The sequence below is a fragment of the Dreissena polymorpha genome, unplaced genomic scaffold (assembly GCF_020536995.1).
Source record: "Dreissena polymorpha isolate Duluth1 unplaced genomic scaffold, UMN_Dpol_1.0 chrUn004, whole genome shotgun sequence".
NCBI classification, from domain to species: Eukaryota; Metazoa; Mollusca; class Bivalvia; order Myida; family Dreissenidae; genus Dreissena; species Dreissena polymorpha.
The window spans coordinates 1,077,716-1,101,186 of record NW_026273318.1 but is presented as its reverse complement, the minus strand read 5'-3'; the positions used below and the strand labels follow the sequence as shown (position 1 = coordinate 1,101,186).

General features: G+C 37.6%; 1 protein-coding gene across 1 annotated transcript in view; it reads right to left on the bottom strand.

Moving 5' to 3' along the window:
- LOC127863315 (cell adhesion molecule DSCAM-like) overlaps nucleotides 1–20,621 on the bottom strand; it is a 38,778-nt gene extending 18,157 nt beyond the window's left edge. The window contains exons 1-23 of the mRNA XM_052402734.1: nucleotides 20,493–20,621; nucleotides 19,968–20,114; nucleotides 19,251–19,413; nucleotides 18,644–18,768; nucleotides 18,041–18,310; nucleotides 17,607–17,903; nucleotides 15,840–15,950; nucleotides 15,280–15,438; nucleotides 14,463–14,617; nucleotides 13,971–14,097; nucleotides 12,124–12,243; nucleotides 10,100–10,267; nucleotides 8,832–8,979; nucleotides 7,148–7,311; nucleotides 5,439–5,570; nucleotides 4,920–5,087; nucleotides 4,417–4,487; nucleotides 3,982–4,231; nucleotides 3,280–3,426; nucleotides 2,845–3,000; nucleotides 1,556–1,695; nucleotides 1,255–1,405; nucleotides 398–512 (exon numbers count right to left, since the gene is read on the bottom strand). Of these exons, the coding sequence (XP_052258694.1) occupies nucleotides 398–512; nucleotides 1,255–1,405; nucleotides 1,556–1,695; nucleotides 2,845–3,000; nucleotides 3,280–3,426; nucleotides 3,982–4,231; nucleotides 4,417–4,487; nucleotides 4,920–5,087; nucleotides 5,439–5,570; nucleotides 7,148–7,311; nucleotides 8,832–8,979; nucleotides 10,100–10,267; nucleotides 12,124–12,243; nucleotides 13,971–14,097; nucleotides 14,463–14,617; nucleotides 15,280–15,438; nucleotides 15,840–15,950; nucleotides 17,607–17,903; nucleotides 18,041–18,310; nucleotides 18,644–18,768; nucleotides 19,251–19,413; nucleotides 19,968–20,114; nucleotides 20,493–20,592 (3,584 nt within the window). The 5' untranslated portion in view covers nucleotides 20,593–20,621. The remainder of the gene's footprint in view (nucleotides 1–397; nucleotides 513–1,254; nucleotides 1,406–1,555; nucleotides 1,696–2,844; nucleotides 3,001–3,279; nucleotides 3,427–3,981; nucleotides 4,232–4,416; nucleotides 4,488–4,919; nucleotides 5,088–5,438; nucleotides 5,571–7,147; nucleotides 7,312–8,831; nucleotides 8,980–10,099; nucleotides 10,268–12,123; nucleotides 12,244–13,970; nucleotides 14,098–14,462; nucleotides 14,618–15,279; nucleotides 15,439–15,839; nucleotides 15,951–17,606; nucleotides 17,904–18,040; nucleotides 18,311–18,643; nucleotides 18,769–19,250; nucleotides 19,414–19,967; nucleotides 20,115–20,492) is intronic.
- Nucleotides 20,622–23,471: the final 2,850 nt, after the last annotated feature.

Sequence of the window (23,471 nt, the reverse complement as noted above, 5' to 3'; positions counted from 1 at the left end):
GTGTTGACATATTATTTGTACCACTTTATCGAATTCAATCATTTTTTAGCTTCTTTAGCTTAACTCGGAACATATTTCCACTCAGCTGATTAGTGAGAATGTTGGTCCGCTCACGAATTATCTCAAATCTAAGCCATGACAAATATTCCCATACATTTCCAAAACAGTAAAATTTTATTATTCTATGAACACCAAATCGAGCATGATGGTCAAAATCATCTAAAAAACGCAGAAAAAGCATTTAAAAATTGCGTCAAAGTAATCACAAAAGTATATACGTGATACTCAGCCCTTAGTTTACTCAAATTTACAGCTTTCTTTGACACCAGGGGTTAAAACAATATTTTCAAAACCTAAGGCTCGCTTTGAGAATATATGCGTCTTAAGTGTTCTGTACCTTGACGACCACGTGACTGTCGGCGTTGGATCGCCGACGACGTTGCATGGCAACAAGACGTTGACCTGGAACGAGACGACGACCTCCCGGGAGAAGCTGGTGATGCGCGCAGGGGCTGCGGACAGACGTCGGGTGAGTGATTCAGTTATAACGTAAAACGAACCGAAACGCACTATTAGCTTAGACTTCAGACACAATAAAGAATTGGACTTAAGACGAAGTAAAAAGAGGAAAGTAAAATAAATGTTGGTATGCAAACAAAATATGTACATGTACCACTGTTTGATATGTCCTGTTATTCTAGTATAAAGCGATAAAACATTATCAATTCTTAAGCTCAAATCAGAACATGAGATTTGAGTCCACTTAAGTCGATGAGATTAAAATACATTCATTATACGTAAACGCTGTAACGTACAGCGAACTAAAATTCACTATAAATTTTCAATTACCTTTCGGTTCAGCGGTGCCATGCATAAAACTGATTTTCCTCGCATTTTATTCCAATCTTTTGACATGTACACATGTATACTATTCTTAAAAAAGATATTTAGCCGACGGTAGAGCTAAATTCTTAACAAAAAGAAAGAAATACAACTATTTTCATTTGAGTTTGGTAGAGTGTTCATTGTGAACAAGATACGAAACAATGAATACACCTTTGTGTGAAAAAATAACGTGTATAGACTTTATCGATGACTCGGTTAAACATATTTTACACTCTATTACATCCGCACAAAATCTGGTTTTATTTCTGAATTAAGATGCGTTACACTTAATAAAATACAGATTGGAATTAGTATACTTAAAACAAATCGGAATTACTATATTGAAACCAATTATGAGTCTCCTTGTACCATTATTGACGGGCGTGACAGTGACAATCTGCGTGCTGTCCCCCTCCCCCATCCTTGTGCTGGCCGCCACTCTGACCCAGTAATCCACGCCCACCTCAAGGTCACGAAGCAGGAAGAACATAAACTCCGGCGGGACTTCCACCTCCATCACCTGGCAATAGTATAGGCGTGTGTGTATGGACATGCTAAGTGAGCATCTGGGACCATAATGACATGCCGATTAAAGGGCAATCCTTTAAGTATGTGACTGCGATCACCAACTAATGTTATATGAACATAAGACGGTTCGATTTGGACTTACCTGCGCGCTGGTAGAGGTGTTGCAATAGTAGACGCTGTATGAGGTAAGGACGCCGTTCTCGCGCACCGGTGGTCGCCAGGAGACCATGACGCTGCTGCTGTTCACCGGATATGCCTTGATACCCGCCGGCCTCCCCGGCACTGCGGATGGAACATATACCGTTTTTACTGTAATGCTATGGTTAATTGTATAAATTATCAATTTCGAATCGTTTCTTTCTTTATTTATGTACACGCGCATATATGCAAATGGATTGTTTTTATAACTATTTTTCAAGTATTAAAGTGATATTATGGGCATCTAACAGTATGCATGTGTCTATCGCAACCGTTGTTTATTTTTGGTGTTTTCACTTCATATACACTTATATTTGTAAATGCAGCTTTAACATACTAAAACAATATGCCGGAAAGAGACAAAATAATCCATTTGAATATCAACCATACTTTCGTTTTGACAAATGACGACAGAAATGATTCGATGTACGACGTGAGTCTTAATGTAGTTTTCATGCAGATTCGTTCATACGACAAAAAGACACAATTTTGTTTTACGGATGATTTTGGCTTAGAGGACTGGGTGAGTCATGTAAAATATCGAAAATAATATATATATTCAATAAACAACTGGTAGCAAGATGAGTTGTAGATAATAGGTCAGTTACCAAATTTTAACTAATTCTTTTGACCTGTTAATTGTGTTCAGCTCAATTTAACAGTGAAAAAATGCCCATAATATCACTTTAATGCCGACTTTTGGTCAGGCACGAACCGTTGAAATGAACGCATACGCGTTGAAGAAGTTACACTGAAAATAATATTAAGCAAAAATGTTGACATGCCAAAGCGGAAATGAAACAAGTTATATCTATATCACACGGTATACATTCAATTTATAAAAACCTTCATACAATAGTTGTTATTCGGCACTCAGTAAACACGGGGTTTTGGCGGTACATCGGATACATATACAACTGTTATAAACCCCGGAGGAAATAAATTGTCATACATATTAATGTAATCTCAACGTTTTTGCCGAAATGAAAACTCAGGCGACATAACAGTAAAAAGTAGTTTGTACCGAGCGATTATTTTAGTTGAGGTCTATTAGGTTTTTTTAAACTACACGTAAACAGTTCGTATATTTCAGTGATTAATAATCAGAACCCAAATGATCCAATCCAATATTTCAAAATCCGCGGCACATAATGGCATTAAATAAACCGCTTGTAAAGTCATAACGGAGGAGTAATCTTCGTTCGTCTAAGTGCGTACAATCCTTACACCTACCGTCTTCAAGCGTGCGGACATAGATAGGGCTGCTCCTGACGCCTTCCCCCTTGCGGGTATAACCCAACACCTGGATGCTGTAGTTCGTGTAGCGGTCAAGGTCAGAAATCACAGTGTCGAGGCCGCCCGCCGCTAGGAAACTCGCGTCAGACTCATCTGTAAAAACAAAAAGAGAGGTGTATATGTTGCAACAACTAGTATACCGGTAGATTGATACTTTTCTTCTCAAATAAATGAGTTGAAGAGCGATGGCTTTGGCCATGCGTCGTGTTTCCCTATTTGATTTTATGTGTTGCACTTTTTGTAATTGTATTGCCATTACAGAAGGACGCCATGCGCGAAGATTTGTCCCTTTAAAAAGTTAATTTTGCAACCCTTCCGTGGTATTCAAATATCCTCGTAGATGCTCTATGAATATCAATTCATTCGCCGTACCTTCGTTCTGTCGGTCAGGCTTGTACAGGACCTTGTATCCCTGTAGCACCCCGTGCAGGCTGAAGAATGGCGGGGGACTCCAGGAGACGCTGATAGACTGGGAGCTCAGCGCGTACGCCTGCACGTCTTCCGGAGGCTGACTGGGCACTGAAACCAGTTAAGATGATAAACGAATTTCCATCATCAAAATAATCCGAATTACAAATGCCCTTTCATTTAGTACGTAAGGTCTGGTATTTAACATATTCACCATGACTAACATATTCACTATGACAACACCGGCTTATTCAAGATGATATATTAGATCTAAAGCGTTTTCTTTTTTCAACTGGAACGTCAAGTATATCCGATGTCATATTGTAATTTTGCCTGTTTATTCTCATAACTGTCTGTGTGGTATACATGTAGTTCGTTAGTTTGTAAACCCATACTCAATGTGATGTGTATTTCGGATATTCGAACAAAACTATTTAACAAATGCACAGTTAAGAGAAGGAAGATGATTGCATGCTTGATTTCACAAAATTTATTAAAATTTATCACATCCTTTTTAGTTATCAAACATGCAATAAAATGAATGTACACATTAATATTGTTCATGCATTTGAATATGTGATTATACTTCACAAAACATGTTAATCATGTAAAAACATTTTTGGACAAATATCAACTCCAATTCATGAATATGCAAGTTATGTTTACCGTCTTCGAGGGTCTTTACAGTGACCTGTGGCGAGTCGGGACCTTGACCTTCTCGGTTGAAGCTGCGCACGCACACCTTGTACTCCGTGAACTTCTCCAGATTGATCAATTCAACCTTGACCTCTCCTAGAGGGTCATCCACTCCAGGAACAAGGTATCTGCTAATGCTCTGCGCGGTTCCGTTTTGTGTCTTCTGGTAACGGATGTAGTAGCCAAGGATTACGCCGTTCCGATGCTCAAGCGCTGGAGGCTGTGAACAAAAACTGTCTAACAATTCGCCTCCATTTAAGTACGCACGTCGAAAAATATAATTATATCGAAAACGATCCACGAATTGGCAACGTAATACTCGTTCTGATACATGACATGATTTAAGAGTTATAATGCGACATATTTAAAATAAAGTATTGTTTAAACAGATATTTATTAAGTCACCTTCCACGTAGCCTGTAATTTCTGAGACCCCAGGGCGATGACCTTGACCTCTGTAGGAGGGCCGTTAGGGGCTGCAATACATGTACCATTACTTTTGGAGAGTCGGTGCATATAATAAAATTTACATTCAATGTGACAGCGTGTTTTCGATTAATAATTTAAGTCAGAAATATTAATTTATTATTAATGAAGTATCTTTTTCATTATTTTAATATATTTACTTATTTATTTACTTATTTATTTCTATTTATCTAGTTATTTTTATTTGTTAATTTTCTTTCTTTATTTATCAGTAAGATGACATATATGTATAGACTAATTTTTGAAAAAAGTAGTGAATGCCTAATAATTATAATACTTCATACCTCCGCGGCTAAATATTCCATGTCTTATTATTAACTTATTTGATCGATATATTTTGAAAACCATCGGTTTATGTGCGTCATAAGTTTTGAGAAAAAGTCTGATAGCTTCGTGCGACCACCATTCAGTCTTGTATTTACCTTCCTCGAGCAGTTTCGTGGACACCTGATGACTTGTTAGCCCGAGACCGACGGCGTTCCGCGCCCGGATGCGCAGGTCATACAGGAAGGACGGGTGGAGACCGACAACCGTCGCCGTGAGCGCATTTCCGCCTACAGTCGTGTTGAGAACCGTACCGCGGTCTGCACCTGAGAGTGTTTGGGAGACGTTGACCGCAACACCGAATATGTTAAATAATTTTCTTAGTTAACCAGTCCTATCCATCAAAAGCTTACGGATAATCTTTTTTTAATCGTTTTACTTCGACGGAGGAATTATCAACTGTCAATGTAGTTTTATCGATTAGCATATTGATATTTTGCGCAAAATATACGTGTTTTTCAATTCATATACACCTTTACAAACAATACATGCAAACAGTTGCATACATATATAGGCGCAAGAAAAACAACCTCTTTATAAACATACATGCGGACAACGGTTTTGCCTTAAACACAATACTGTCAATGATAAGATTTCTACGTGTAGATAAAACTTACCCGAGTTGTTCTGGTACTCAATGATGTACTCAATGATTGGTGAGTTGCCGTCGAAGGGCCGGGACCACACAAGGACCACGGAGCGGCTGCCGCGCTCCACCAGCGTCAGGTTGCCGGGCGCATCCGGGGGTTCTACACGCAGTTGAAACGCAGGTGTTTTTACGTGAACAAATACAACATCACGAACAAAAACGACACTCACACACAAACAATCAAAATAATACATGCTAATAAAACAAAAACAAAATAAACTAGAAATGTGTCTGAAGGTAACGGTTGTCCCCCATTCAATTCAATGAACACAAAGATGGTTGTTTTTTCAAACATAATATTTGCAGTCAATACAGTATGTTCCAGTCCTTTGTAACTATAGCCTATGTCACATGTGTAACATTGACTTTTAGACAGGGTAAAATGTTTAAGGTTTAAAATCGGTTTATATCTGTCTGATATTGATAGCATGGCGACATCTTCAGCCGACTTTCACATTATCCTCCATATCACTGGGAATGTGATATCAATCGTTTGTCTTCACTCGGCGCAGTAAGCAGCCACGGCACATTGGCTTATTTCCCTCACAAGTACCCATTTATACACCTGGTTGGAGAAGAGCATGCGTGGGATAATTATTTTTTCTCTGGACCAGACACGAAAAATGTACTTTCAATAAATACATATAAGGAATATGCACACATTCAAGTGTCTTTGAAGCGGGCGACATGGTTCTAGTCTGCGCTGTAATGATATGACGGTCATTAGTGCAAATTTATTTTGAAATCGATTCGTGCATGACACAGGTATGAGCCTGACACAAACATGTGCTTTTACTATTTACATTTAAGGAATATGCAAAAACTTAAAGTGTGCACTATGACCTTGACTTCGAAGCGAGCGACATATTTTTGTACGCAGCATATCATCTTAATTTGATCATCATGAAGCAAATTGATTTCGTAATCACATAGTGCATCGCCACATTATTTGCCGAAAAACATGTACGTGCACTATCCATTTGTACATATTAATGGAATATGCAAACAATCTTAGCATCCACTGTGATATTGACCTTGAAGCGAGAGATATGGTCATTGTACGCGAAACCTCGTTTTAATATGAAGATCGCCTGTGACAATGCATTAAGAAAACCTATAATGCATGATAAAGATCTTAGCCGGAAACAAACATATACCTTCATAATATACATATAAGGATAAAGCAAAAACACCAAGTGTCCAAAGTGGCCTTGGCCGTGAAGTGAGAGACATTGTTGTTAAACGCGACACACAGTGTTTATATTTTTATCATTTATGCCAATTTATTTTTAAATCCCATCATGTCCAGCAAAGGAACGCCTCAACAATCACACAACACACACAAACAAACTCGCGGACTGGAGTAATACTATATACCTATTCGCCATTACCATGGCATAAAAATTAAGTGACAGAGCTTTTGTCCATATCTTCAGTTACCAGAGGTGACACAGATTAATTGACCACTAAAATATACTCGTATAACGTGAATATTATACCAGCAGTGAATGGTGAAACGTAAATGATCAAGGCAGTTAGTTGAATTCCTGTGGTTAAACGAAATAAAGCAATACTATTTACATAGTATAAGTTGTGTGAATATTAAGTTTGTTTTCACTTGTTGTCAAAGATCACGTGCAAGAAATCGGAAGCAAACATAACTGAAGTAATTCCAACCTAGCACAGTGAGGTAGATGGTTGTGGAATCGTGTGCCTGTTTTCCCGCCACTTCGTTGGCCGCAGTGCACGTATACACGCCCGTGTCGCCACGTGCCGCCGGATGGATGGTCAGCTGTGACAGCATGCCGCGCGTCGTGTTTTGTACCGAAATGGTATTCCGGCTAAAACAAAGAAATCACGCGCGTGCGTTTATATGTATTATTAATTTTTAATGCCTCTTTTTTCGTCAACGTAAACCGATGAAGATATCGTCAAAAATACATATACGACAAAAGCCACAACGCAAACACCAATTAAGCATGGATTTAAATAGGAATTCAAAAACGTTTGTAGAAAGACAATCTAAAAGATATTCAGACAATTCACTTACGGTCAGTTTCAACAGGTATATGTGTCGAGTTCGAACGCGCAATCACAATAAACAAAAATAAACATCATTAAATAAGCCTTATTCAACTAAGGTTACTTTAGAAATTAAAAAAAATAGGGCTTTGATAGGTACATGTAGTTATTAACCATTACTTTGTGTGAATTTAAGTAAATAGTAAGATAAGACACACTCTTTAATGAATAAATTTTACCATTCGATAGCGTCGGTAACTAATATTTCATTTCTTTAATAACGCAATAACGATTTCGTCATACATGCAAAGTAATAGCATTGACTTTTTACAATTATCCACCCCTTTGCACACCGCGTTGTCTAACTTGTCGGTATTGAACGCGCACAAATTACGCCAATCTCAAAAGAAATCGATGGACTCTCGCGGTTGTTCGTTATTAAATCTCTCTTACAGAACCACATTGACTTCCATTTATGACCGTCCCGCAATGATTTGATTGAATAAACTGTTGCAAATTGTCCCCACTTTGATCTCGATACGCAATTGCACCTTATTAAGTGGCGGGTCGTAGTAGAGCCGTTATGAGTCACAGCGCCATACGTCAAGGTCATATTGTGTCCCAGTTAAAGAGGTCTAAGCATCCCTATGCATCGTTGTAGATAATTGAGATTAAACAACGATAAACAAATTCAAATAGAAATGCAATAATGAAATTTAACATATAAACAGGTTGAACTCAGTCGTTTGTATGAAATAATTCGTCATTTGTAAAAACAAAATACCGTTATTGCATCAATTTTAATATAACCTCACGAAAATGATTCAATGTAAGGGGAAATACAAGCCATAAAACATCTGTTTCTGTATTAATTTCAAACGGATTGAATGGATTCTTTTGTAGTTTAACATTGAGAACCCGATATATTGCGTTTGGTTTACAAGTATACATAAAAATCACCTCACATTTCCATGGTATTTCGATTTTCAGCGAAGTGAATTAGGGACACCTTTACTTAACATATTATTTTAGTAACTAAAGTCAATACTCCTACCAACATCCGCGTATATAGATTTCTGACTGTTTACAAACATAGATCTTATCAAATCTCTAACGTCACTGCATACCAGAGCATTGCTATTAGAAATGTTTCCGACTTATGGTTGAAATTTGTATTTTTTCTTCTCATGTTCGCATTGTTGATGCATGGAAGGACCAACAGTTGAGTAAACTGCGCTGAGATGCAATGATTGGCTAAAACGTTCACAGAGAAAGTCTGCTTCAAATCCGGTAACCGATATGAGATGTTACGATTTGGGGGGGGGGGTTATATTTTTACCTGTCTATTTTGCCCGTTCCCATGGTTCTATTGCGGAAGTTCCAGGACATTGAGAGTGGTTTATCGCCTATCGCCTGACAGTCCAGGGTGATGTTGTTATTTCGAACGACCGTATAGTTCTTCTCGGAGACGTCAAAACGAGCTGGCACTAAAAACGGGAAGGATACATGATCAGATATAAAACGATCATAGTGTATGAAGACTGTTGACAATAAAAGAAAACAAAATCAGGATAAAGAGAGCACACGCATGATATTTAACTCGTTATAAATCGATCTACCGTATTCATTGTTATACGTCCGACTTCCTGTATTTATTCATAATGGCATTGGTACATAAACAGGCTTTTTAGCAAGCTATGTAATGCCAACGTTATTACTTGCAAGTTGACTAACACTTAAATGTCCGAAAAAGCCAAGAGATCCTATTCATTCGGTGTAATGAACGTGTGTGCTTAGTAGTCAGCAAACTAAAAAGAATGACCCCAATTTCAATATGGGTCATCTACTGTCCAAAACCAATGCACAGGGGATGTTTCAAGCCAATCGATCATTTCGTTGAATAATTATTGATAAGAAACGATTTTCACACTTATTGTGACAGTGACCTTGAACTTTGACTAAGTAACCCAAATTTCTATAGGGGTCAGCTTATGTCCCAGGCCAATGCACATGTGAAATATTAAGCCAATTGGTCAATTCATTGGTGAGTTATTGATTGGAAACAAACAGGTCTCTGCAGACAGACCGACAGACAGACAGATTTTTGATAAATGTATTATTGTGAACATCAAAAATTTCTTGAGACTAACTGCCATTCTTAGGATACATTATTATGGCGATAAAATCAAGTTATCAACTAGAGTTTATCACAGCACGCCATAACAATACTTAAAAGGTATTGTTTGAGACCATTGTAAGAGTATACTAATACAGAGTGTTGTTGGAAGGAGCATGGGCCAGTGGGACAATGTCATATTCTAACACTGAGGCATTTGGGGGGTGACTAAGCATTAACCTGTAAAATGAATAGGACGAGTACCAAAACATATGTTTATCATTCCTGTGTTGCCTTGCAATCAAAAGCAATCGAAAGCAACACAATGGTCGATGGATGAGTGATGGTTAATGAATATCTTTAAATCTAAAATAATTCCAAAAATGATCATCATGCACGTGTTGAACTGTACAGAAAGGGGTATGTCCACTAGTTTTACATTGTATATAGCGCTGTTCATTTAAACTAGTGTTGTAAAGCACAAAGTATACCGAGCACTTTCAGGTAGATGATCTGACTGATGGGGTGGCCCACCGAGTTGTCGCCCTTGCACAAGTAGTTTCCCTCGTCCTCCTCCACGGTCGTGTCGATCTTGAGCGTGCCGTTGGGAAACACCGAGTAGTGGCGGTCTGTAACGTCCAGCTGCACGTACGCATTGTCTGGGGAAAATAATACAATTGTACTAATAATAGTATCGTAATAATAACCATGTTAGGAAACACAGCGCTAACAGTGTAAACGTTCAGCAACATATATAGACATTACCTACGGAATAATTTATTTTCAGTATCGTTAGCGCATTATTTTGTTATTATTAATATGATGATTAATAATACTAATAAAAAATAAAGATTATATTTATACTACTACTACTACTATTACTACTACTACTACTACTACTACTACTACTACTACTACTACTACTACTACTACTACTACTACTACTACTACTACTACTACTACTACTTACTACTACTACTACTACTACTACTACTACTACTACTACTACTACTACTACTACTACTACTACTACTACTACTTCTACTACTACTACTACTATTACTACTACCACTACTACTACTACTACTTAAACTAATAAAACGTGTTATTATCTTTGTAATTTTTATTTCATCTTCACTTTATTTTGACTTCAATGACTGCCTTTACAAACCTTGTATTGTAACAAATATCTGTTTAAAACACCTAGGAAACTCGATTCTGTGAAATTGCTACATCTCATTGCAAGCAATGCAATCACGTTGTCGTATTACGTCGTTGGAAAATAACTTCAACAATCCCGTGTGAAGCAATATTTTTAACTGATTACTGGATAAAAAAGGCGAACGATTAATGAACAAAAAATCTAAATCGAAAGCCATGTAAGTGGAGATTTTAATTATTGCAAAACGCAATGAGAACCATGATCCACACGAGATCGATGTGAACACTGCAAATTTGTAATAAACAGTGGCGCATCTTGATTTTTTTATGGCGATAATTCTAAATTTGAATAAAAACAAGAGGGTCATGATGGCCCTGAATCGCTCATCTGACTAACCAAATACAATCCCAACCCAGATTTCATAAAGATAAACATTCTGACCAAATTTCATAAAGATTAGATGAAAACTGTGACCTCTTTTGTCTACACAAGGTTTTTCTATTATTTGACCTAGTGACCTAGTTTTTGATCCCAGGTGACCCAAATACAATCCCAACCCGAGTTTCATCAAGATAAACATTCTGATCAAATTTTATAAAGATTGGATAAAAACTGTGACCTCTATTGTCTACACAAAGTTTTTCTATTATTTGATCTAGTGACCTAGTTTTGGACCCCAGATGACCCAAATACAATCCCAACCCAGATTTCATCAAGATAAACATTCTGACCAAATTTCATAAAGATTGGATGAAAACTGTGACCTCTACTGTCTACACAAACACATTGTTGACGGACACACGCACGCACACACGCACACACATACGGACGCCGGACATCACACGGTCACATAAGCTCACCATGTCACTTCGTGACAGGTGAGCTAAAAATGAATAAAAATATAATTAACTGTAAAGCCAACACATAGTGTTGAAAGATCATATATGTGTGCACACATGTTACTAATTAGATGCTACTTTTGTGGCATCTCGTGTTTTCCTCATATGGTGGGTATTTGTTTAGACGCAATATGTCTGTGACACTGTAAACAACAACAACAACATTAAACAAGAAAGCCATGATTGAATTGATATGGTGTCCACCTAGCGACCAGAATGTCATGGTTCGAACCCCAATGTGGGAACGTCCTTTAGACCTCCCCCCAAAATACCAAGAACTGGTTCAAGGCCAATGAAACGGACTCGAGAGCGTTTCAATAAGCCTGAGGCTTTCGATACAATCGAGCTAAAATATGTTTAAACTAAACAAGAAAGCCCCGGGCTGCGCAGACTGAAAATTTTCGCACATGCGTTACCCAAGACACGTCATATATGTCTAAAAGTATAAACATACCTTTCTGTTCGCTCCACGTCACGCTCGGCTCCGGTATACCCGTCACGAGACAGTCGATCACGACCGAGTTCAGCCGAATGACAGATGTGTCCTCCGGTTTAATGATCCAGCTCGATGGCACTGTTGATGAAACATGAACATCTTTATGTAAGATATGAACTTAAGTGTAGATCGCTAAAATATTTTGTCTGGAGCATGTTATAAAGGAGTCAATGGTATGCTAGTATCATTAAAGGGCCCCATACACCAAGCACGTTCTTAGACAGTTCGACCACGTTTTGAAGAAAATGCAGAACGGGATGTGAACTTGCTTGAACGTGTAGTTTTGGTCAGAAAAAAATCTGTTATATGACTAAATGACGTTCATACACAGTTCGCGCTACGTGCAGCTCGTTCCTATCCCGTCCTTTTCCGTTGCCAGTCCGTCTTTATCCAGTTCAAATCGGGTCAATTTCCCCATAGTCCCCGTTGGTATACCGTTTCCAGTCAGACCGAGCCCGTCCTCAGCCAGTTCGATTACGTTCGTACGCAGTTCTTCTTTATTCGTTGTGCAGTGGTAACTCGTTCAAAGGCAGTTCTCACTCCGTCCTACTACGTTCTTAGTACGTTTAGGACGTAGTTGCAGCCATTTTCTGCACGGCGATTATAAAACCGACTATGTTCCTGCCAGTACTCATTTATGTTTCATATTTTGATCCGACCGTTTGTAATGCCTCCAAGAAATAATTCCGCCAAATTTCTCACCCAACAAGTTCTGTGTCGTCTCCGCCTTCTTTCTCGGCCCAACAAAACAGTATATTGCTGCTCTGCTTCTAGCATAAATTGCACGATGCCAACATTTACAAAATTAAGAGCTCCAAGATTGTCCATGTTTCAACTTAATATCACAAATGATGAATTTTGAGACAACGACCTCTATTTATATGCACATTGTCTGAACGTATTGTATTTACGGTTTGAACGTTGTAACAACTGCATTGAACGAGTACAACGTACTTGGAACCTACTGCGAACTCCTTAAAACGAGTACAACGTACTAAGAACGTACTGAGAACTCGTAAAACGTGTTGCAACGTTGTAAGAACTTATCTTTTAGTTTCTATTTATTTTCACGAAACAAGATCGTACTTGAGACGTACTTGAACGGGGTCGGTCTGTCTGAGAACGGATTGGACGGACCAGAAACGGACTCGATCTGTGTGGCATCGTACAGGTAATTTCGGTCCAATCGCACAACGTTCTGGCACGTTCATAACTCGACCTTAATACGACCTATCCGTTCTTAGTACGTCCATTCCGTTTCCAGTACGTTGTTACTACGCTTAATTGTAGAACGGGATGATCGTAAGAAATTTTTGAGTAGGCTCACAGTTCTGAAACACCTCTCCCGTTCAACCCCGTTCCAGGGCGTCCACAAAGTTCGAAGACAGTTCGTAACACGTTGCTACTACGATCACTCCGTTCTCACACAGTTCGAGCCCGTTTAGTCACATTTTTCAAAACGTACTTCGAACGGAGTCGGTGTATTGGGGGTATAACTCGGTGAATGAAGATTGATAGCGTGCTTTGACCTTTGCAAAAAGGTAAACCATCCGTGAATGCGAATGTAAGTGAACGATGTACGCTTGTTTTCAGGAGACACTTGTTTAAGTTGAAATCATATTAATAAAGACACAATCAGTCTGCTTATATGTGTGTAACATTTTTCAGATGTTGTTTTTATCGACATACTGAAAGCAATATTTTCGGCATACCGAAATCAACAACCATTTAAGCATAAGCGAAGTGCATTTATTTTCACTACGATTATAGGAACTTCATAGCAACTGAAAACGGGTTTTATTTACCATCCACGTGCAAAAGAGCGGTGAAATTTGTCCTCGCAGCCTCGTTGTGAGCGTGACACGTGTAATTCCCGTCATGCAGCGGACTGACGTCATCAATCTTCAACAAGCTGCTATATGATCCGGATGTCTGCATTTTAAAAATATTGCAATCAAATATATTTATTTCTGCTGTGAATATACGGGAAATGCAATATTTGTGAAATGATTTTAATAATGATCTAAGTTTTGTTTAATTCGTAAAGTACGCTTTCTAGTAATTAATAACTCAAATCGTTTTAAGTATTGAAAAGAGAATAACAAATCATCAAAGTGCTGCACTGTGTTAGTAAATGATTCAGCGGCGTAAACAGCTATGGGCATTATGGAGATAAATATGTCCGAATCGCACTTTTTATGTATTATTTTGATGTATGTTAGACAAAGTTTGTTTATTTTTTATCAGAACGCGCTCATTATTTTTATTGTATTTTTCTACAACAGCAAACGCGTTACCTCTACGGAGATGCCGATGTGCGGGGGTATGGGCTTGAAGTCCTTAGTCCAGGAGATGTAGATAGGCAGGTCGCCGCTACTGACCGCGCACGAGAGGGTCAGTCTGTCCCCCTGCTTCCGGGGAGGGATCCGGAACGGGTCAATCACCGGAGGCTCTAGTAATAGTGACACCAATGATAGTTATGGTTCAGAAAAGTTACGAAACATTTGTAAACGAAGTATTATCTTACATAACGACGCCAAATCATGGTTGCTATTGATACTACATCAAACATGACAACCATATCTACTACAACTACATTCCAGTAATTTAAATACTGTTAACACCACTTCTACTATAACAGAATCATCGATACAGCTAACATACTACTACAACCAATGCACCACAATCATCAGTGGAAATTCAGCTTTTTCCAACAACCTTCAACAGCTGCTTCCTCTATTCCTACCAGTGGCGTAGCTGCTATTAGGCACAGCGGGCCCGGGCCTACAATTGTTTTGTGAAACAAGAACAAAATAAAAATGCTTCAACTTCGAAAAACGCTTTTAAATGTTGACTCTGAGGTGGTAAGATGTAAAACAGTAGTACATTGTATATCAAAGACAAAACGGGCCAAAGTCTTATATTTCGTATTTTATTATCTGTCTAGATATGCTTTAAATCTCACCACAGGCGTTATTGGATTTAAAAAAAATTCAGGGGAAGAACCACCGGACCACCCGTTTTTATGTATCATATGCGGGCCTACAGCTAAAAAAAAATGCTAGCTACGCCGCTGCCTACCTGTTAAAATCAACAATTGTGTAAGCAACGTACCGACCACGCTGACGAACACGCTACGTTGCATCCCCATGCCGGCCTCGTTCTGGGTCATGCAAGTGTATTTTCCGGCATCGTATATTTTCTGCACCTTTTGAATGGTCAGCGTGTTGTCTATGACCGTCTGAAAGTGGTTCACCGGCAGGGCACGGTTGTCTGTAAGAAGATCCATCAGTTTCCGTTTCATAGAAAATGAAGTTATAAAAAGGTGTACGTGCGTACTCTATGACCATATATAACGCGTTTGAATGGTATATTACAATCATCGTCGGGTTTGTTGGTTCACGTATTTCGTTCTTATAGCGATGTGTAATACAGTGTTGCTACTTAGTTTATATGAGTTCCGTAAAATTGATGAAAAACACGCCTATAAATGTCATGGGTCGAATGGCGTGAACGGAAAAAAAGTGCCGTTGTAATTGAACGGAAAATGTTCAGAATCTCATGTAGTATATTTAATCTTTAAGAGCAAAGTCCTAATAATATACTCTTTTGTACATGGACAATTTTACCGAGTCTTAAAAGTAATATAACAATACCAAATGGCGGTAACAAACCTTTCCACCAGGAAATTGACGGTTTCGGGTGGCCCGTCACGTAACACTTGATGAAGAGGTTCTCATGGGCCGTCGCCGTGATGTTCGCCATCTCTCGGATGTACGGCTCGCCTGCAGATGGAATGATAATTTACTGTGAAATAGAACATGCTAAATATGATAATTCCTTTGTGCTGCGGTTATACGTCATTAACCTTCAACAAGCTGCTGTATGTCTGCATGTAAAGAAAGTTAAGTCATATAAATCAAATAATAAATAAAAATCCTTAGAAAAAATGTTTTTTTATGATCTAGTATTATGAGATTAGATAACTAGACATGTTTGCGAAATTGAAATTCTGAAATACACATTGACACATTAAAAAAGTGTGAGTGTAAAAATACGTATACTTTCACTTCAGGTACCGGTACATTTTTCTATATTTTCTTTATTCTTTGTACATTCAAATTTGTGTCAATATTGTCTCGTGGTCGTCGTGTATTATCTTCAAACCTTTTTCGCGGTTCTTATGTAGATTTTATGATGTATGTTTGACATTTTTTTAAAGTTTTTCAATTTGTTTAACATTTACATGTCATTCCTCATAATTATGGTCAACATTAATTGAATTGCGATTCGTAAATTTATCTCGGATTAAATTTAGTTGACTTCTGGTGTCAACAATTCTCATTTGAATGGCAGATCAAAGGGGTCGGTGACTATCTGCGTTAAAATCTTCTATGGAGCTCTGAGTCTTTAATACAGCAACAACAAATTAATCCCGGAAAAATTATGTAAATACGAAAAAGAATGAAAACAAAACTTATGAATAACATAACAAACATACTTGAACAAAGAGACGAAAGAAGAAATATAAAAATTATCTTTGATTAATAATTAAGAAAAGGCTCGGTTTTGTTTAATATTTTCTTATTTTGAAAGTTTTGACGACTACTATTTAGATATAGTTTTGAAAGGTGTTTGGTTCTTTCGAAGGATTAAATTATGGAAAATGACACATGTTTGAAAGAAAACCGCACTTTTTTTAAAATAAGTATTGTTTTTGCTGTTATGCACGGTTGCCATTAATTGTCACGAATAAACACTCGTGGATATAATTTTTACGACAATGGGTTGATTGTCGATTGTCATATTAATGACACAGCTCGCATTTTGCAATCATGTTCGAATTTCGACAACAAGGCAATAATTTGTTGGCCACTCACACGTTCAATGTGGCCATTATCGCTGCAATTATTGCATCGCATAAAACCGTTGAAATTCGAGAGACCAATTCTCGTCTCCAATTAGATCGCCACGAGAAATTTCATCGAAAACTATCAACTTTTTGCATGTCAATTACTTAAAGCATGTCGTATTTTCCCCAAACGATGACAAAACAAATACAATTGGAAATTTTCTGAAAGACTTGTTTGTCCACATTTTCAGGAAATGTTAACATGGAGCATGCTATTTGCTTTTTGTTCAAATATTAATGTTAAGTGATATTCGACAAATCAATGTTTGGAGTAATACGAACGACATCTTGATCTTATAGAATCTTGGCGCAATTTCGAATTTCTAACACAAATAAGGCATGTGTTACCGGCAATTGTCTTTGAACAGCACTATCAAATTACCGGCATGCGTTCTTTCGATACATCACAAAAAGAGTACAAAATAGCGAACAGATTATAAAGCCGTACAACGTTATTGACAATAAAAGTGCCAACAGAACTAATATAGCGTTACACGCTTTAAAAAAAATAAATGTTGTGTTTATTTACCATAAACATTCAGTCGTGACACGTGGTAGGCCGTCCCGATTCTATTTTTAGCAATACACCGGTATTCCCCGCCCTCCATTAGCGACACGCTGCTGATGTTGACGTAGCTGTACACGTCACCGGTGGGCGCCACGAAGGAACCGACGCTCACATGACCCCTCCCCGTGAGTGGCTGGTCATCAAGCGTCCAAGTGACTTCCGGTGTCGGGTTCCCGGAAGCGATGCAGCGGACGCTCGCTCTCTGTTCCTTCTGCACGGATCGGTCGCTGTATCCGTCAACGATTGTTGGTTGAGCATCTTAAACACGTGGACGGTTTCAGTAAAAAAAAATATCAAATCTATCAAAACAAAGAGAACACGATTTTCACACAAAATTAAATTACAAAATATAATTTAAGATCACATATTATTATATACTCTGGTTTCCGTATTACCTCCTAGAAGAAGTTGTGCGGCAGACTGGCTCTCTCGGTTGGTCCCGAGTGCAAAGCATTGGTACATGCCCTGGTCGTGCCTGGACACCCCACGAATTTCCAAAAGGGTACTCGACTTGAACACCAGTCGTGCGTCTTGTTCCAGTATGTTTCCGTCCTTGTACCACATGACGCTGGTAATAGGGGAACCAGTAATTGAGCAATTCAAGATGGCCGTTTTGCCAGAGTCTTGAACTTGGTGACCGGGTTCTATTGAAATACTTAGCGGCTCTGTGAAAAATGTGTAACATGTAAAGTTAACATTAAAGGAAAACATATTTATTAGTGTTTGCGATTTTAAAAGACTTTACTGTAAAATAACTTTTCCGAAACAATGTCTCTACCGTTACTAAAAAGGCAAAAAACATATGCTTTACTTCAATTTCTAACCGAAACACATATGTTGTTATACCGTGCACCTTTTTATCGGCACACGGTATATGCGCTCACTTCTTTCCGTAATTAGCTCCCAAACATAAATCTAATAAACATCTCCACATTATCTCTAAAGTGATCATTTTTGGAAATGAAAATTTTGAATGCACACACTCTACGTTTTCCTACCTATAACTACTAGGACCCTACTGGCCACTGCGTACCCTCGCGGGTTGCTTGCGTTACACAAGTACTCGCCCCCGTCAGCCGCCTGGGTGGACTGGATAAATATGTCACCTCCCATCTGGACGTACCTATTAACGAGAACAAATATAGATTAACAGCGGATTAGTTAATTATATTTTGCTTAACTCTTTTTATTTCAGACTGATTGCACCAATAGCAGTAGTCCGTTGCCTTAGAAAAGATTTGGTACTGTCGTCAAACAGATGTTAACAACCCTGCTTTTTCGAACACGGAAACTTCCAAGTACAATTGGGACACATTTTATTTGCTAAGCTATTCCGATCCTAAAATAAAATATCATACTCACTAATATGTTTTATTGAACAAAACATCTAGAACGCACAAACAGTTCTAGCTTGTTTGCAGTAACATAATCGGATGCATGATTGAAATAACGGAAAAGCATTACATCAATTCACAACTGAATGAATTTAGTAAGAGAAACATCCAATATCAAACACCGGTACACCAACTGATGCATAAAGACCCATTAATCTTAGAACAACAAAACACTATCGTGATTTTCTACATAGCCGTCAATTGAACTGACCTTGATTCACTGACATTGAGTGGAGAACCATTTCGGTACCACCTGTACGTGGGCAAGGGCCAGCCCGTGGCGACACAAGGGAGCAACAAGGGAGCTCCTACTGGCGTCTCCGTCACGGTAGGGTATGCATCGATAGTCGGGCTCTGGCCGCCTGCCGGGGGATCTGTGTTGTTAAGATAAAACGGGTATTTATGATGGAAATGTTTACACGTTATTTAGGAAAATGCTCGGATTATGAAATCGTTTGAAGTTTGTTTGGTAATTTATATAATGTTAATAATGTTGAGGTTGAAGCGCTGTACGGGTTAAAAATAAAGTACATAGTTCACATTTAACGCATAACACATATTGATATTTTAATTATATCACATGTAATAGTACGGTTCACATAAACATGTAAACAAAGCAAATATTTGCTGAAATATTTGAATGACTACTTTAAATAGCTCATTGCAAATATATCGCAAAAGGAGATTGTATCATTGCGGTAGAGAAAAGGACAATATGAACAACTTGTGAAACGGGACTTAATCACTTCTAGAAAAAAGTGAAATATTGACTTCATTCAGTCTTATATCTCAGCCTTATTTCTTGACAACGATCTTTCCACTCTATCAACGTATAATAAATTTCTACCTTTGTTACTTTGCAATGGATAATGTGCTCGCCTGTTTCACTGTTGACAGTTATGTCATATGATAAATTGTTTTATTTTACCATGTATCTCTAACTTCGCTGCTTCGCTTATCTTCTGTTTTGCAGTCACATCGCTGGTTCCGGTGCAACGAAACTCGATGTAGGCGTCCGAGTCTCTGACATCACGCACGTGTAGCTCACCTGATGACGTCATACTAAAGCGACCTCCTAAAATGTGAGTCATTCTGTTTAAATAGCGTTTTTGCACGATGCTTATATTTTCAAACTCCGGATAAATTTCACTTATGCATTAGATAGTGCCTTCACTGAATACAGGTCAATTATATTTTTAATGGAAATTTTTACGACTATAAATCGTGTCAATTTATCTTTTCGAACGATTTTTAATTTGTAATATAAGGGTGATAATTCGCAAAATAGAAAAAATACACAGTTAATATTTGTCATAGCAACACATTTAACTATTATCATAAGCAAATATCTCTTGCAATAAACATTGTATTGTTTAGTTATGACATCTAAAACAATTGGGGAAAATATTAAAAATATCCAATATGCACTGATTCAAGAACATATTCTACTGACCTTGAACTATGGCCTGTGACCCTTGTGTCCAGCCAGTGATCTTGACATAATCACTCCAGAGCGGGGTTTCGCACTGGAAGACCGCTGTACCGCCACGCATCACGTGTTCGTCATGCACTTCGACTAAAAACTTCTCCAGTTGACCTACTATTACTGAAATCAAGGTACACGCTACATTTTAGTGTACTATCCTTGTAAATTGGAATTACACCATTCTAATTTATAGTCTTATTTTGAATTGATATTACACATCTTTCGTTTTCTTGGAATTTCTTTTACATAACGTTATTTATTGTTTCGCTTGATTACCTTTACATAACGCTGTTTTTACCATATGCATTGCCATTTCACAGCTAATGTTTACACGTATTATATCTCTGTTATAGCCGTAACACCATAACACAACGCCATTTATTGTCACTCTGAATTTCCATTACGTAGTACTACATATTGTCTCCCTGAATTGCAAAATGCTATTACAAGTAACTCATACTAGCTATTCATATCACATGCGTCCTTTTGAAGCGCTTTCAGCATATGACAGATGCTTGCATACTTGACTTTAAATGACCATATTTTCGTTACAAAAGTTAAGTCTTTTGAAGATTCTTCATATAAAAATGCGCAAAATAAATTGACAATTCAAAATGTAAATGATAATCGTTCGGAAAAATACAGAGAGCAAAAATACTGTTATTTTTAAACGTACAATACACAAAAAAATCGTGACAGTAATTAAATACAGTATATATTGTCTAACTCATAAAAAATGTTTGAATTAAATTAAGTATATTATTTTAATGTTGCGTTTGATTGAAAATAATCCTCAAGCATACCATATTTGCAGGAGAAATAGGAACTTTCATTGTTCCTCAAAACTATTACCGTTACATCCTACTAGTATTGTTTACAAATGTGCATTTTTCCGGCAAAGAACGATGCGCATTAACAATGTCGCGTAACATTTACAAGTTAAAAGTTTTCTTAAGGAAAATGAACCGTATTAATAATCGGGATATGTTTATTTCGGAACTCAATTTTGTTTTCATGTGTCCTTCTGTCTAATTTCTGGTAGTAAGCCGTCGAACACAAAGCATTACTATGACAGCATCACGTGACGCGTTTGTCAAGCAACTAATCAATTACAAATAAGACTCGTCATATTTCTCGAACCGATTTTTGTAAGGCGCTGACGCATAAAATACCAAGGTGTCATTGCATTTTTAGGAAACCAACTCGATTTTCTCGTTTTTGTCAACTCTAATTACATTTTTCAGAAATGATGTCATTGCGAGTGTCATTATTTTCTCGTTTCCGTTCTAGAGATTTCAATCCACATGTCTTGGGCCGCGTTAATGTAAATTTGTTAAAATAGTTCGCATGGTAATGCGTGGAATCAATTCTAATTTCCAATGAAAATTGGCGATTTTCAGCTAGTAGTCCGTGTGTCGATTTAACTTTCACTCGAGCGGGGAATTCCTTCTCCGGTTTAACAAATAAAATTTAACCGTTAGGGAATATTATTTGACAATCTGTCTTCGTGGTGGTTTATTTACACATTGCGAGTGACAAAGAATGACCTTGCACGACCCTTTTCTTACAGATAGTGTTTGATTAGAGCAAATTATAAATTCAAGCAACGATTTAATTAGTATTGTTTACTGCAAAATCACACTTAATAATGTTTATTTAGTTGATACATTACATATATACTGCCATGATAATTTACAGATTAAAAAAATCCTCTCCCCGATTGAAATTTATTTAACTTAATGTATAGGCATTCATAAAAATGTAGACCAACCCATTTAATTAAGAAATAGTAAATCCCACTGAGGTCCCTATGGCAGTATAGTGACCAGCCGCCAGGCAGCCACAAACCGTAGGCTGAGGTCCATATACAGTTTTTGGCTGCCTTACCGGTCACTATAATGCCACTAGACCGAAGTTGAGTTTACTATTTCTTATATTACACCGAAGAGTGTCTCCTGTATCATTGTACAGAGTTGTACCGGCTTTCCGTAATTTTATTTTTCATGCAACTGAATGCGCAAACGATGACGTATATCGTGTGACGTAGTTTCTCTGACGAAACATTCCAGTTTGAGCTAAATTCTCTGGATGTTAAGGACATGTGGGACGTGGTTTTTTTTTTTAAAGTTACTTATTTGTTTAAAGCATGGAACGAAAGCAAGACGTATTTCGGATTGTGTGTTTATCATACATAATGTTTACTTCGATAGGAATACAATAAAATAGTGTGATTTAAAAAAAGTTTCGATAAAGGGATGGAAGAATAAAAAATGGAAGTGAATATCGTTTTGACTTTATTGTTATAAACATTGGATTAACGTTGACATTGAGGTGAGTGTGTCGTTTATTCTAAATTGTTGTTTTTTTACTCTTGTTAAAGGGGCCTTTTCACAGATTTTGGCATATTTTGAAGTTTGTCATTAAATGCTTTATATTGATAAATGTAAACATTGGATCTTAAAAGCTCCAGTAAAAAATCAAGAATAAAATTAAAAAAGGAAAAAAATGTAGCCGGTACCAGGGCTCGAACCAGTGATCCCTGGAGTCCTGGAGTTAGTCTGAAGTAAAAACGTATTAGCCCTCTCGGCTATTCCGCCGGGTATACACGGTGTAAGTATTTTATACCTTATATAAGCAATCTTCGTAGTTTCGTAAATTTAAACCATAACAGAACTCTCCAAATTATTCAATCGTTTCGCGTTGCAACGCTTTACAATTTTTAGGTTTTCAAATCGTCAAAAGATACATATAATGGCTATATTGGACTATGGTAAATGTTCAGTAATACTGTTTCCTCACAAATATCATAACTAAAACGAAAATTTGCGAATCTGAAACAACTTTTTTCAATTTTGTCAATTGACCAAACCGTGAAAAGATCCCTTTAAAGCTGAAATAGTGTCAATGCTGTTCAATAAAACGCTTCAACACAGTTCACATTTAGTC